Below are 14452 nucleotides of genomic sequence, written 5' to 3'. Positions count from 1 at the left end.
TCATAGCATGCATCCAACCTCCCCATGTTTGCCTAGATGGATGATTAATACTTTAAGCAAAAGGTCATAAAGGATTATTCTTATAGCCTTGTGCTCATCTGAGGCAGAACTCCCCTCCCTCCTTGCCCCTTCAAAAACAGCACAGAAAATTAAAAGGCTTAAAATGTATTTTAATAAGTTGATGTTGCATTTCTCAGAAAAACTCCAAAGGTATCAGGGACAAATCAATCATGGTACACCAATAAAAAATGCACAGCATAACTACCTAAGATAGGCAAAGCTAAGAGCTACTGCCTGACCTTCAGCATACAGCAACCCTATTCTCAAGATTGTACTAGGCCTATCAAGAAAAGCTGTGAACAGCAATATCATAGACACAAAAGGGCCATTTCTGAGTTGTCCTTACCCAAGAAAAAGATGGAGGCAAGTTTAACACAACAGTTTTTTTAAAGATACACTAAATGAAAATCTCTAAGAGAAAATGTCTTCCTTAGGACACAAAGGCATAATATATGGGATATAACAGAACCGTATGTATGTTGCCTGTGACCTCTGTGGACATCTGCCTGAATTCCCACCTGGGAGTGAATGGAGCAATGGGGCCAAGGTCATTGGGGGATGTTTGGTTTTTGTGGTATATGTGGCAATGTCTCTGGGATGGGGGGTGTAAGGACAAGAAAGCAAATAGAACAGGGTGGACAAAGAGTGGAATGATTAAGATTAATGGCCCTAACTGGATCCATTTTGTCATGGCTCCGCGGCCCTCAGGCTCTCAACAATCACATGAAACTTTAGGAATGCACCACACAGAACTGGTTAGTTAAAGGATATACCACACAGAACTGATTTGTTAAATATCGCCCCTCCCTTACCCTCTGCCTCCAGCATACTCCCTAGAGTACTACAGGCAGGGAAGACCTAACTATCGGGAGGAATCCCTAACACTTTTCCAGGGTAGAATTCACCTAGTACACTTTTCCAGGGTAGAATTCAACTAGTCCAAAAAGGGTCCTTCTTTTAAGGGTTTTGGGAAACTAGACACTGCAATTTTATTAGTATCGGCGACGTTTGTTTGGAGCAAATTCAGCTCCAGGAGCTGCACGGTTGAATGCAGGAGGGGTTCCACCAATTGCCCCAATTCCTTCCATTGTAGCAGCTTGGCCAAAGCGTTCAGTTGTTGGTGGGGTCTTCAAGAGAAAGAGAGCAATGTTATAATAGAACCTATGCCCTAGCTTCCCACCCATCTGTAGTCCCTCCCCGGAGGCCATTTCCACCCAACTATTCAAGGCTCCTGATGGTAGGGTTGACCAAGCCTGTTTAGAACTCTAGTGGCTATCCCTAAAAGGAAAGTAGCCTGAAATACAGTCCTACCCAACCATCCTACCTTTAACTTTTTATTTGTATTTCTACATGCTAAGCAATATTACATACTAAATTCCTAGGCTGGATAAGTGCTAGCCAAGTCCTTTTTCCTGAACCAGGTATATGGACGAGGGCAGGTCATCACCCTTCAGCAACCTTAAGCCTATCTAACTGAAACATTTTGACAGTAGAACTAAAACCACCTCAGGATTGTATGAGCCATAAAGCTTTTGGACTCACATCTATTTTATGTGATAATGCCTAGCCTTCGTTGCCTTCCCTCCAAAGAAGAACCTGTTCACCCAGGGTAGCAACTAAACAGTCAATCAAGACTACCCAGTCAGAGAGTTATTTGCTTAACTCCTGGGTAAAATATAGTTTGAGACTGGGTTTGCACAAGACTCCAAACAAAGATCCTGAGGTAATATTTTATGGATAACAGTGATCCTAAAAACTGTTATCTGTAGCAAAATTGTGGCAGGCCCAGGGATCACGAAGGCAAAGTCTTTCCTCCTCCTATTACCATTTAGAGTTACTATAAGGCCCTGCAGTTTATTACCAATCCCAAGGTTCCATCTGGCATCATAGTGGCAGGTCCTGGAGGAGCTGGGGTACCAGCTGGCACAGGAGCAGGGGGCATAGCGCCTCTGTTGTTTATGCCCATAGCACCTAAAGCAGAGCAGTGTGATCAGTATAGGAGACAGAGATTGTCAGTCTTTTTCTATGCCGAAGGAAATAATTCAAGATCTCTGGGCTAAGACATGTTACCCTCCCACCAAAATGATGCTCCCAGAAATGTCAAGCCTCTTAAATTTGGACTAGGTAGGAGAAGCTACCTAGTTTACCAGAGACGAGACAAAAAAGGAAATCAGAGCCATTAACCCCTTAAGTCCTTACCTCCCATAGCCATCTGGCCCATTCGTATCTCCTGCTCTCTCTGAAAAACAAAAAATACTCAAGACAGTCCACGACAGCACTGCATTCATTCTACCACAATCCACTGAGGCCCACATACTAAGGGAAGTAGACAGTGATAACACATCCTAAGTGCACTGAGACCAAGCTGAGGAAGAACATCAACAACAGCTCCTTGAACTCATTACAGCTGTACAATGAATTCAAGATTAGAGCTACTAGGACACAAGTCAGAGTTTCCTATTAGGAACAGAAGGAAAGAGGAAAGAAAAGGAGAGACATAGCTGATTTCTTCTAGGGCTCCAACCTGTACAACTGCCAAGGACATCAGAAGACCAGTCAAGGCTGCTACAGGACTGGGTCTATCTGATCCTGCAGTCACTGAGTTTAAACAGCATACAATGGCCTCCCAGCTTTTCATCCTAAATTGCCTGTGAGGCAAGAAGAGCTCCTCTTCAAACCTTACCTTTCCTTCCTATGAATGCTTCTTTCTATAAGGAGTGTCATAGAATGGAAAAATTGGTCATAGCCTAGTGTGTTTTAATAGTCCTAATGGACAATTCATGATGAGTTTTTCATATCATGGGCACATGGGAGATAATACCGCATCAGGGAATGTTCCCTTGAATCCTTCCTGCTGTCGTCGCATCATTTCTTCTTGTTGCCGCCGCATCTCTTCCTCACGGCGCCTGCGCTCCTCTTCCTGCCTACAGAGAAGTCACCAATATATTTAAGCAGAGGCATTCCAAAACTCGAACAGATTATCTTAATAGGGGACTCAGCCAAGGAGATCAAGAGCCTACTGAAAACTATCATAGCTCTCCAGGAAACTCACTGTTAAATGTGCCCAGCCCTAAAACAACCCAGATGTGTCCTTCAGGGAAAAAAGTTCTTTCCCAAAGGAGCCAGTCTCATAAGACCAGCACTCAGCTGCTTTCCTCTTTAGCGCAGTCCCAGGAATTCCTAGAATCATGGGTACCTGAAACATCTCCCATCTAAAGGGAGAACTTGAGAAGCAGCCAGGAAATATTTGCCAACATATTTACAAATGCATGAGGTAGCATGGTGGTAGGAAACAGGAGAGAGACATTACATTTTAAAGTTGTCAGATAAAAAGGGTTGGAGAAAAGAGTTACCTGAGCTCCAGTTGCTTTCGTTTTTGCACTTCTTGGTTGTGCAGCTCTTCCATCCTCCTAAGTTCTTCTTGACGCCTCATCAAATCTATGAAAACAACAGACTGATTGAGAGTATTCTTCATGATCCTCATATAGGCCCAGTAATTTTCCATAAAGATAGATCCAGAAAGCAAAGGGGCTATTTAATCCCTGAGTGGCCATCCGAGGTATCCAGATTCCAAAAATGAAATCAAACCTATTATTTCCTTCTCCACAGAATCCAGTATCCTCTGCCACATCTCCAAGCTCATTTGCCTACCAAGATCAACAAAATATTTCAGAGAATAAAAGTTGAAGTTTAGGCCTTTCTCTACTGATTGATAAAGAAACTCCTGAAAAAAGTTACTCTGTCCTTCTTCTAGTTATAAGACTTACAGGCCGATACTCACCCTGCCTCATTAGCATGACCTGGTGCTCATGGCGAGCAGCCTCCATCTCCATCTCCAGCTTCTCACGAGCTTCCTTAATGTTTCGGTCCACTTGGTCCTGCTGCTGCTTCTCCATCTCAATAAGTGCCTTCCAGCGCATGGCATACTCATACTCAAAGGAGCCAGGCTGTGCAAATCTGGGTGGCTGCTCTCGCTCCCTATACACAAGGTTCCTAGGTTACTAAAACTTTTGTCCAAGATTTTCCCAACGAAACACTACATTCCTCCCGAGGGCCAAGACGATGGCTGCCAGTGAACACATACAGCAAAGATGTGCCTCTTTTACACATCTCTTTACAAGCTTCCTTAAGAACAGGCAAACACCTAACAGGGAATCTATCAGGACCACATACTTGTGAAATTGCTGGTTCTTTATAACCAGCTTCTCTGGGAGTCCCTCTTCATCATCTAACTGGTCCATGGGCTCCACAGTCACAGGTCGAGGAAATCTGGGAGAGAGACGCTCAGTGTTAATCAAATTATACCGGCACAGTGAACTAGTTAGGGGTCAGGACTGGACAATTAAACATACTTCTGAAGGGGTTTTTATACCCAGTCGTAAGTAACCACGCCCTTTTAATGGCATTATGTGGAATCTGGGGTTGACAGGATACAGTCACGTTTCAGATCTCTGAATACAGTCTTTAAGTAGGTGGAGGACTTAAGTGCAGCCTTTATTTATTTATTTTTAAATTTTATTTATTTTTTTTGGCTGCATTGGGTCTTTGCTGCTGCGTATAGGCTTTCTCTAGTTGCGGTGAGCAGGGGCTACTCTTCGTTGTGGTGTGGGGGCTTCTCATCATGGTGGCTTCTCTTGTTGAAGAGCACTGGCTCTAGGCACACGGGCTTCAGTCGTTGTGGTGTGTGGGCTCAGTATTGTGGCGCATGGGCTTAGTTGCTCCGTGGCACGTGGGATCTTCCCGGACCAGGGATCAAACCCATGTCCCCTGTATTGCCAGGCAGATTCTTAACCACTGGGCCATCAGGGACGTTCCAAGTGCAGCCTTTATATATGGTATCTACAGAACTCAAGGTAACGACTTGGGGTAAATACTAAAAGAGATGCTACATGCACAAAACAACTTTTTAGAGTTCTAAAACTTCACCATAAGGGGAGACTTAACACTGATTAAATGACAACCTACTGAAAGACTGCAAAGGTTTATTTTTTAATCCTCATACCATTTCCATTAATTTAAGAGTACACTGAAAACTCTACTAGAGCTGAATTATATCAAAAGTCTTTAAATGAACACAGGAACATGGTTCTTAAAGGCTAGCTCCCCAGACCACAGAAGGAAGTAGCATTTAAGGTATGTTTCTGAAAATGACCCCTCACTCACGTGGTTAGCAGGAAGGAGCCTTCACTGCATCTGTCCAGAGCTTTCCGAGCCGCTGGCTTCCCTGAGAATTCAACAATGCCTTTTCCTGAGGGCCTTCCTCGATCATCCACAATGACTACAGCCCTCTCCACCTGGCCGAACACAGAAAAGGCTTCCTCCAGCAGTTCATTGGACACATACTGAGGAAGGTTTCGGACTGTAAGGGATGCACTATGGCAGGCAAAGCGCACACGCAGCTGCTTTCCACGGAGCGGCATGTTGTCCAGTTCCACTTTGGCAATCTCTGCTAGGGTTCGTGTTTCCTAGGAAGCAGAGGAAAGTCAGAATAACTCAGTTGGACAAAGATCACCTACACAGCCATCAAGAGCCTCAAGAAGAATAGCTCAATGTCTCCAAAAAAAACCCAAAAAAAAAAAAAAAAAAAAAAAAAAACAAAAAACCCTTGGCAACAAGCATACAAAGAAACATGGATAGAACTGGAAGAATGGAGTCAGGTGTTTCAGATAACTCTTTGGTTAGCCTAATTTCTCTGGTGGCCTTGCAATATATCAACTGAAAATTCTAGAGTTAATACCACTTACATGGTCACTGGTATCATAGGCTATTCTCTGAAGTGTTAACAGATCATCTGGACAAGAATGACCATCATAAAGCCTACCCTTAAAATACAGCAGCCAGAATTATTTTAATTTTTGCTAGCTACATACAAGTTTAACCAGAATCACTACGCCCTACAAGAGGCCTCTTTAGAACCACAGACCTTGATGGGACCCTCCACATTACTGAAGAGGAAGCTGAGCCCTAGAAAAAATGACTTGCCTATATAGTTAGTGGTAGATCTGGAATGAAGACTAGTTCTGACCGTAACATCCAGTGATCTTGCTAGCACATTATGTCCCTCATTTATGGAGCTAGATAATGCCCAGAAACGTTTCCCCCATGCACTTAAACAAATTTCCTAAATCAAATCAGATTTTTTAGAAGATCTACACTTAAAATTTTTTTTTAAATAGATACAAATAAAACTGTTCCCTCAACGTTTTGACGAACCTTAAGTGAGATAACATATGTGTAAGGGCTTTGGAAATAAATTATATAAACCTTGATCATTACTAAAATAAAAACCTTTTTTCATTTTTTTGGGAAAAAAGTCTAATTTATTAAAATATTTGTGGGGAGCAGTAAATAGAAGGGTAGAGATAAAACAAAATTAACTATGAGTTGATAGTTACTGAAGCTGGGTAACGAGTACATGCAAGTTCATTATACTATTCGCTCCACTTCTGTATGTTTAAAATTTCCGAATTAAAACAAAAGAAGTTCCAAAGGGCATACTTTATCCCCAGAGTCCTAGGTAAATAAACCTATGTTGTCCTTGAAACAAAACAAAAACCTATGAGGAAAAATTAAAATAAAATCTGCATTTTTGTCCTGTTCCACCAACTATAACTATAAGCTTTTAATATCATCTGAGAATTATTTCTACTGCCTAACTTTCCATATCCATCATTGCCCAGCTTCCCCACCTTTTAGAGCACACGCTCTAAAAGCCCAGTTGCTCACCAAGCGGATAAAGCCAAAGCCCTTGTCCTTATGAATGAAGACTTCGCCTGCCTTCCCATATTTCTCAAATAGTTTCCTCATTTCCTCCTCAGTGATGTCAGGAGGAAGATTGCCCACAAAGAGCCGGCTACGCTGGGTGAAGGTCTTCTCTCCTGGTTTCCTAAAATTCTTCAGGTCAATAGTCAAGCCTTCATCTGAGAGAAGACACACAGTCACATTCTCAAAGAGTTACAACTGCCGCTAGATGGGCAATATAATTGCTGTAGAGAAGTCAAACACCATTTCCCAATGGAATCTATCCACTAACCACTTATCGGTAAATTGCACCTTAGAATGTGAAAGCAGTAGGCAGAGATCTGGGGAGACTTCTCAACAACTCTACTATGGGCCAGGAGCCACCCCGGACTAACTCAGAGACAGAAAGAGAAAATTAAGCAAGTCAAGGAGCCCTAGATCAGAAGGGATCAGATTTTTACATTTAAAACATAATTGTTCCATTTCCCAATCCCTCACTAATCTTCATAACCTTAACAGTTCCCATTCTTTCAGGCTTGGGGTAATGGAATGAAAAGAATGAGTTAGGGAAGAGTATTCTTTGTAGGAATCTCTGGAAATAAAAGAGGGTTGAGGTTGGTTGTAGTCTTAGAGGCACACAACAGGTGCTCAAAATTTGCTGAATGGATGGAAACATACCTTTAAAGACCTTTTACTCTGATTAAAAATGGGGTGGCACAGAGACTTCCCTGGTGGCACAGTGTACAGGACTCCGGGCTCCCAATGCAGGGGGCTCAGGTTTGATCCCTGGTCAGGGAACTAGATCCTACATGCATGCCAAGGCTGGGAGTTCGCATGCCACAACTGGGAAGCCTGCCTGCTGCAACTAAGACCCGGTGCAATCAAATAAATAAATAAATAATTTTTTTAAAAAATGGGGTGGCACAGGCCCCAAGATAAAAATATAATACTTAATACCAGATTTCTTCTCCATTAAGTCTTAAAGACCTTTTCTATATTTTCTCTATGTACTAGTCATCTGATGATTACCTCTAAGAACCAAGCTCTGAGGTAAAGCATGCAGCCATCTGTTTAGCAACAGAATGTGCCAATGCAGCAAAGCAACCTGTACTCAACTGCTATCCTACATGTCTGCTCCTTATTTCAGAGAATCAGCCTTTTTCTATCCTAAGTATTAAGAGGTAAATAGAGAAAAGAACAACAAAGGTGTGCTACAAAGGCCCATTACTTTATAATCCCAAGAATCTAATCTGAAAATCAAGAAACTATTCCCAAGAAGGGACCTATTTCTACCCCACTACCTAGCATGTACTCACTTTGGCTGCTGGCTTGTTGCCCATTTGCAGGTATTGGTGGAGGTGGTGGCTGCTGCTGTTGCTGCTGGTGGTGCTGCTGATGGTGATGCTGATGATGTTTCCTTGGAGTGTGGTTTTGTTTCTCCAAGTTAAAAGTTTTATTGCTCTGCATTTTTGCACCCTAAAAAGAAACGGTAGAAGGTCAAATACATTCAGTGCTAAGAGCACAATCAGCCATCTTCCTGATGACTTGTATGTCATTAATCACCTTTGGTATTATTTTTAACAAGTATGGCAAAGGAGTACAATTCAAAAATCTAAAAACCACCAGCACTAGCAGTTATGTTGTACATAGAAACTAGACAAGTACTAGATAAGAACAGCCTGCACTAGAATGACTTGAGGAAACTTCCAGTTCAGTAACTATGTGGATTAATAGGAAACTACTTTCCCAAAAGAATCTACTCCCTAAAAATTGGCCTTATCATAATATTAAAGCACACTTTAAAACGCAATGACTGGGCTTCCCTGGTGGCGCAGTGGTTGGGAGTCCGCCTGCCGATGCAGAGGGCGTGGGTTCGTGCCCCGGTCTGGGAAGATCCCACGTGCCGCGGAGCGGCTGGGCCCGTGGGCCATGGCCGCTGGGCCTGCGCGTCGGGAGCCTGTGCTCCGCAACGGGAGAGGCCACGGCAGTGAGAGGCCCGCGTAACACACACACAAAAAAAACAAACAAACAAAAAAAAAAAAACAAACAAAAAACGCAATGACTAAAACAGATTCTAGTTATCACAAGGACTAATAATAAGTCTTGTTCTTCTCTGGTACCTTGCAGTCCTAGCCTACAGTAGATACTATGGAATGAACAGCAGGAAAAGTATGGGCTGTGGAGTTAGATATACTTAGATTTGAAGCATGGTCCTAATACTTACTTACTAGCCATGTACTACTTAGTAAATTACTTCTGCACCAGTTTCTTAAGTTGTTATAAAGGGAATAATAAAAATACCTACCTCTCAAAGTAGCTATAAAGATTAATGAGTATGTGAAAACACTAGTTCTGTACTGGCATATAGTAAACACTTGGTAAATACTGCTATTAATCACAATGGAAAAATAAACGACTACCAAAGCAATAAAAGCAGCAAATACAAAATTATACAATCATAAAATCTTAAATTCTGTCATTTAAAAATCAACATAAGGGAGTTCCCTGGTGGCCTAATGGTTAGGATTCTGGGCTTTCACTACTGTAGCCTGAGTTAAATCCCTGGCTGGAGAACTGAGATCCCATAAGCCACACAGGTGTGGCCAAAAAAAAAAAGCAGCGTAAGATTAAATGAAAACTCCTGGTATAATCCAGACTGAATACAAAAGTTGATGGTTTTAAAATGGAAATTTCCTAATGGATCAGGTTACCAAAGTGAGGACCATCTTCCTCATCCAAAGGCAGTTCTCCAGTAAATTAAAGGGCAAAATCAATCCTGAATCTTTTCCCCTCAACACAGGACCCTCCAGTCAGATTTAACTGAAGGAAAGATGCAGAAAAGGACCTTTTCCCTGAATACTCTATTATTAACATCATGATTCCTTTAAAATAAATTATATTCCTCAGACAAAAAAAATGTGACAAAGGCTTAATAACTGTTGATTTTGGATTATGGGTATATAAGAATACTTCTATGTGTATAAAAACTTTCTAATACATTTTATATCATATCCCACCAAAACTGAAAACATCAATGCAATTAAGTTCTGTATCCAAAAGTTGTTTCATAAGACAATAGATAACAAGAGCTATCAAGATGTTCCTATTCTTTTAACTCAGGAATTCTACTTCCAGTAATTTATCCTAAGAATATCATTTTAAAATTTAAAACTACATCCAAGAAATACTCACTGTTATGGGCTTTCTGGTAACAAAAATGATAAAAATGACTTAGGTACCCAAAATTAGAGGCAGTGTTTTTAATAAATTGTGGTACATCTATACAACGGAATGTTACATGGCATTAAAAATTATAAAGACCATGTAAACATGAAAAATGTTTGATGCTTTAAGAGGGGAAGTGTTTTTTTAAATGCATGAATGTAGATAAGAAACAGAAGGTGGGCAAAAATGAAATCTGTCCTGCTTGTAAACTGATAATTTTTTTACTAATTTTTTAAACTAATTCATTCAACAAATATTCACTGAATGCTTACTATTTGCTAGGCACTATTCTAGGTGCTTGGGATGCCTCAATGAACAAAGCAGATTCTTGCCTTCAGCAGTGATAGCCTTCCAGTGAGAGAAAACAATATATATAATAATTAAATTACACAGTACTTAAGAAGAGGTTAAGTGTAGGGGAAAATAAAGAAAAGGGGGTGGAGGGAGGGAAAAAATGGACAGGGAGTGGAAGGGGGAAGATTGCAATTTTAAATAGACCTGTGAGGTTAGCCTCACTATAAACCTGACATTCAAGCCAAGACTTGAATTCTCATTTGTATCATTTCATCAATCTTTTGTTTCTCATTAATAAGGTACAAAATACATCTTTAACATAGAAAACGTAGAAATAAAAATAAAGAGAACCCCAAAGACCCACCACTACAAAAGTCACTGTTAACATTTTGGTATACCCTTTCAGTCACTGATTTATACATTTGTATGTATTCTAAATGGTATATTCCATGTCACTAAATCTTCTACATTTACTGTTAGCAGACAAAGTATTCAGCTGTCAACCAAGCCCCTATTGTGTTGGGACACTTGGGCTGTTTCTAACTTTTCACCATTATAAACAATGCTCACAGCTAAATCTTGGGGCACCTCCATGACTAAATATTCCTCCCACAATTTCCATTTTTGCTTATTTACCTTCAAGACATACACTATCATTTCAAAACTGCAATCATAAATGCATTGTTGTATATTCACCCTTTCCCCATTTCTATAGTGTCAACTTAATTATACTTGTTAATGGCTACATAAAGTCCAATTGGATGTACACTAATTTACTAAACTACTCCCTATGAGACATTTAGGCTGTTTTCAGCTTTTTCCTATTACAATGCTGAAATAAATACCTTCTTGCTTATAGCTTTCTGTTTATTTCCTTAGGATAAATTCTTAAAAATAGAATAATTAAATGCCTTTGTGACTCTTGCCACATAGTGTAACAACTTTAAGCACCATGAATAAGTGTACCAGTTTCACAGCAAATGGGATACCTTAAAAAATGTTTTTAAAAACAAGATATAAAAGTAGGAAATTAAAACACAAAATTTAAAGTCTACTCCAGCTACAGGTGAGGATAGGTAAGTGGGCATTAGAACCAGATCTTTTCCTATTTGAATCCCATGAATCAAACACCTCCATTCCCCTGACCCCAAAGTGACCTACAGCAGAAACTTGAATTATCCACAGCCATTTCTCCAACTAGTTCTTACCTCTGGCTAGAATCCAAGGAGCCTCTTTTTTTTTCCTCCAGCCTTTAATATAAGAGTCAGTGGCCCCAGCCTCAATACCCTGCATCCCATTCAGGAACTCACAATGTATATGTTAACAGAAATCCTTATAGCGATCCACTCAAAACTGAAATATTAAAAACTATATTTACATCCTAACCACACCTCACCACTCCATTTCAAAAAAAGCCATTTTACAACTTAGTAGAAATGATCTTGAGCACTGGGATGTCCTAAACCATTTAGAATTACTTCAAGGGAGGTTATTTTTGGTTTTAGAAAGTGTAGCCTGGTAGTTAAGATGATAATACCAGATATTTATTGACCACTATATGTCAGGCACTGTGCTAAGTCCGTATTATCTCATTTAATGCTCATAACTATCATTCTTCTGAATAAGAAAACTGATGCACATCCAAGGTCACACAAAAATGTGATGGAGCATGGAGTAGAACTCAGGTCTGTTGAACTCTAAAGCTCATACTCATCCCTATGCTACAAACTGTGTAATCAAGCTCACCTTGATTTTAGAGTTCAGAATCCAAAAAACTTACTAAAATGTCACTTAACTTCTGAGCCTCAGTTTCTTCACCTGTAACATCTATCTCACAGGGCTGGTTATTTTGACTAAATGAGGTTACTTGTTCCTGCTGGCAACCACTACCCTTATTTCTACATATGGTGGGTACTCCAGTTAGACAAATGTCATCAATTACATTCTTCCCCTGCTCTTCTGCATTCTAGCAAAAATATTTTTACAACCAAACTGCCTACCTTTTTGTGTTGAATAAATGTCTCCATACTGCCAATCTTTATAATCTTTCCCTTCAGTTTTTTATTTCCCAAGCAGGCATTCAACGGTGAACACTAAATATTGTATAAATCACCTAAAACAGTGCCCACAAAGTAGCAAGTAGTCAGTAAGTGTTGTCCCTATAATGTACTTCTGATGATGACCACCAATATAATTTGTAAGTATGTGCAGGTATCTTGGTAATAAATTCACTGCCCCCTAACCATGGGCCTCTGAGAAAAGAACAAAGCATAAAGATCATTACTAAGGATTTCTGTCTACTTATCTGCCCTTAAGTCTAACCCTGATGGACTTTCTTGAGAGAAAACACATATTTATGTTAGAAAAACTGGTGCTATTTGCAACACAACTGCACAAATGTTGTTCAGGTACAGACCAAACACTACATCACATATATCTGAAATCTAAATAAATGTCCCCTTAATTTTCAGGAAAAGGATCAACTTTTTAAGTGGAAACTGTGGGGGTAAATCTAGTAAAAGTCTACCAGACGGAGATGGCTGCCTGGATGTGGACCAGCCTGAAAGCTGTAGGAGGCACTGGCATGGTAAGGTCCTTTCCTAAGAGTCTCTTAAGACCTTTAGTAATAAGAAGTCGGACAAAGAAACAATGTAAGTGCAACCAGTACCCTCCCATTAGAGTTGCCAGACGTATCAAATAAAAACACACTACAGTTAAATTTGAATTTCAGGTGTTAAAAAATGAATGATTTTTAGTATAAGTCCCATGCAACGTATACTAAAAAATAATCTGTTGCCTACGTGAAATTCAAATCTAACGGGGTGTCCTGTATTTCATCTGGCAACTCTACCCCCTACACCTACCTCAACTTCCACCGAAGATAGCAAAGTGCCTCCCAGTCCTCTCTAACCTCGACTTCTCTGTTAAGAACACAAAGAAAAGCATCAACTTACGACAATAATTTTTCCAAATGTAAAATACCCGATAGAAAATCCATAACATTCATTTTCATTTTAAAAAGTGATGTCATAGATGGGTCGAGTAGCTAGGCAACAAGACCAAAAAAAAAAAAAAAAGCCTCCAGAAACCTGCCTAGGAAAGCGGCGAGGTCTGGACTAGCAGATGAACTTCCCAGCTAAGAGTTTCTACAAAAAAATATCGCTGGGAGGGGGGGCGCTTTCTCCTCCGGAATTAATGGCCTCAAGAGGTCGAGAGGAGGAGCACCCGACAAAGCGCCTCCTCCTGCAGCCGCGACTTCAGGGCTCTCGGATAATAGACCCCACACCCTCAGGCCCAGGTCGGCTCAACAGCCGGGGAACTTACTGACAGGGCTCAGATTCCAAGATGTGTCGCACAAAGAAAAGAGGCGGGAAGGGAAACGGGAACCAGGTTAAAGCCGAAGGCGAGGCGAGGGGAGAGCGATGGGCCTCCGCGGGTGGGCTGAAGAGGCCGTGTGGCGGCGGGGACAAGGCCTCAAGGGGCCTCGGAACGAACGGCCCAACTCCCTCCAAACCCAGCCTCGCTCTCGCCTCTATCTTCACCGACTGTCGCGAAAAATCCTACTCCCCTCTCGAACAAGAACTAAGTCGTCCCCAAACTCACCCTCTACCGACTGTTTTCTCCTCAGAGTAAAGGCGACGCTACACGGCCTCCACCGTCCCGAGAAAAGAGCGCGCGACCGCCGGAAACCAGACGACGGAGCTCTGTGGCTCCCAAGGGCTACAAAGTGGCGTTCTCTATTGGTTATCTTACCTGCCAATCAACGTTTATCTCCAGAGGCGGAATCGGTTTTCCACGATTTCTTCGATCTTATTGGCTACCGAATGCGAAAGACTTGAGTTCGTGTGAACGACAGTTGGGGACAAAGAGCGAGGCTTTGTACCGAGTGCGCATGCGCAAGTTGCGTCCGCTAGAGGCGGAAAAGGAAGGGGGGAGGGGGATAAAGGGTTGGAAGGAGAGGCATCAACGGACTGACTGAAAGACCGAAAGACCAAGTGATGGGAGGGGGAAAGGAGAGGGGAAAAAAGGGGGAGAGGAAAGTGGAAAGAGAGTGAAACAGAAGAGGAGAAAATGTGCGCGTAGGCGTGCTCTGAGAATTCCTGCACTGCGCCTGTACAAGAAGCTAGAGTAA

At 41.4% G+C, this 14452-nt stretch overlaps 1 protein-coding gene across 4 annotated transcripts; it reads right to left on the bottom strand.

The window, feature by feature from the left end:
- Positions 1-149: 149 nt before the first annotated feature.
- NONO (non-POU domain containing octamer binding) lies at positions 150-14202 on the bottom strand. Of its 4 annotated transcripts, none has more exons than XM_032619318.1 (12): positions 13924-14036; positions 13185-13241; positions 8118-8277; positions 6787-6980; positions 5224-5525; positions 4234-4329; positions 3842-4038; positions 3414-3498; positions 2882-2984; positions 2260-2299; positions 1922-2031; positions 150-1187 (listed from the first exon to the last, which is right to left on the bottom strand). In XM_032619318.1, the coding sequence occupies exons 3-12, from the start codon at positions 8266-8268 to the stop codon at positions 1053-1055; spliced, it is 1413 nt and encodes a 470-aa protein (XP_032475209.1). In that variant the 5' UTR covers positions 8269-8277; positions 13185-13241; positions 13924-14036; the 3' UTR covers positions 150-1052. The 4 variants fall into 4 exon arrangements, with proteins under 4 accessions (XP_032475209.1, XP_032475212.1, XP_032475213.1 ...); XM_032619321.1 differs by lacking the exon at positions 13924-14036 and adding an exon at positions 14074-14131 and having other exon boundaries at positions 543-1187; XM_032619322.1 differs by lacking the exons at positions 13185-13241; positions 13924-14036 and adding an exon at positions 14074-14202 and having other exon boundaries at positions 543-1187.
- Between the last annotated feature and the right edge of the window lie 250 nt (positions 14203-14452).

This window comes from Phocoena sinus, chromosome X (assembly GCF_008692025.1).
Source record: "Phocoena sinus isolate mPhoSin1 chromosome X, mPhoSin1.pri, whole genome shotgun sequence".
NCBI classification, from domain to species: Eukaryota; Metazoa; Chordata; class Mammalia; order Artiodactyla; family Phocoenidae; genus Phocoena; species Phocoena sinus.
This window is presented reverse-complemented; position numbering and strand designations above follow the sequence as displayed.

Bases quoted from the DNA above. Each gene is read 5' to 3' on its own strand.
- NONO (XM_032619322.1), bottom strand. From the start codon at position 8,268: ATGCAGAGCAATAAAACTTTTAACTTGGAGAAACAAAACCACACTCCA. The intron at 3,499-3,841 runs GTGAGTATCGGC...TTGTTTTCATAG, and splicing joins GGTCATGCTAATGAGGCAGG to ATTTGATGAGGCGTCAAGAA. The intron at 2,032-2,259 runs GTAAGGACTTAA...GCTCTGCTTTAG, and splicing joins GGGCCAGATGGCTATGGGAG to GTGCTATGGGCATAAACAAC.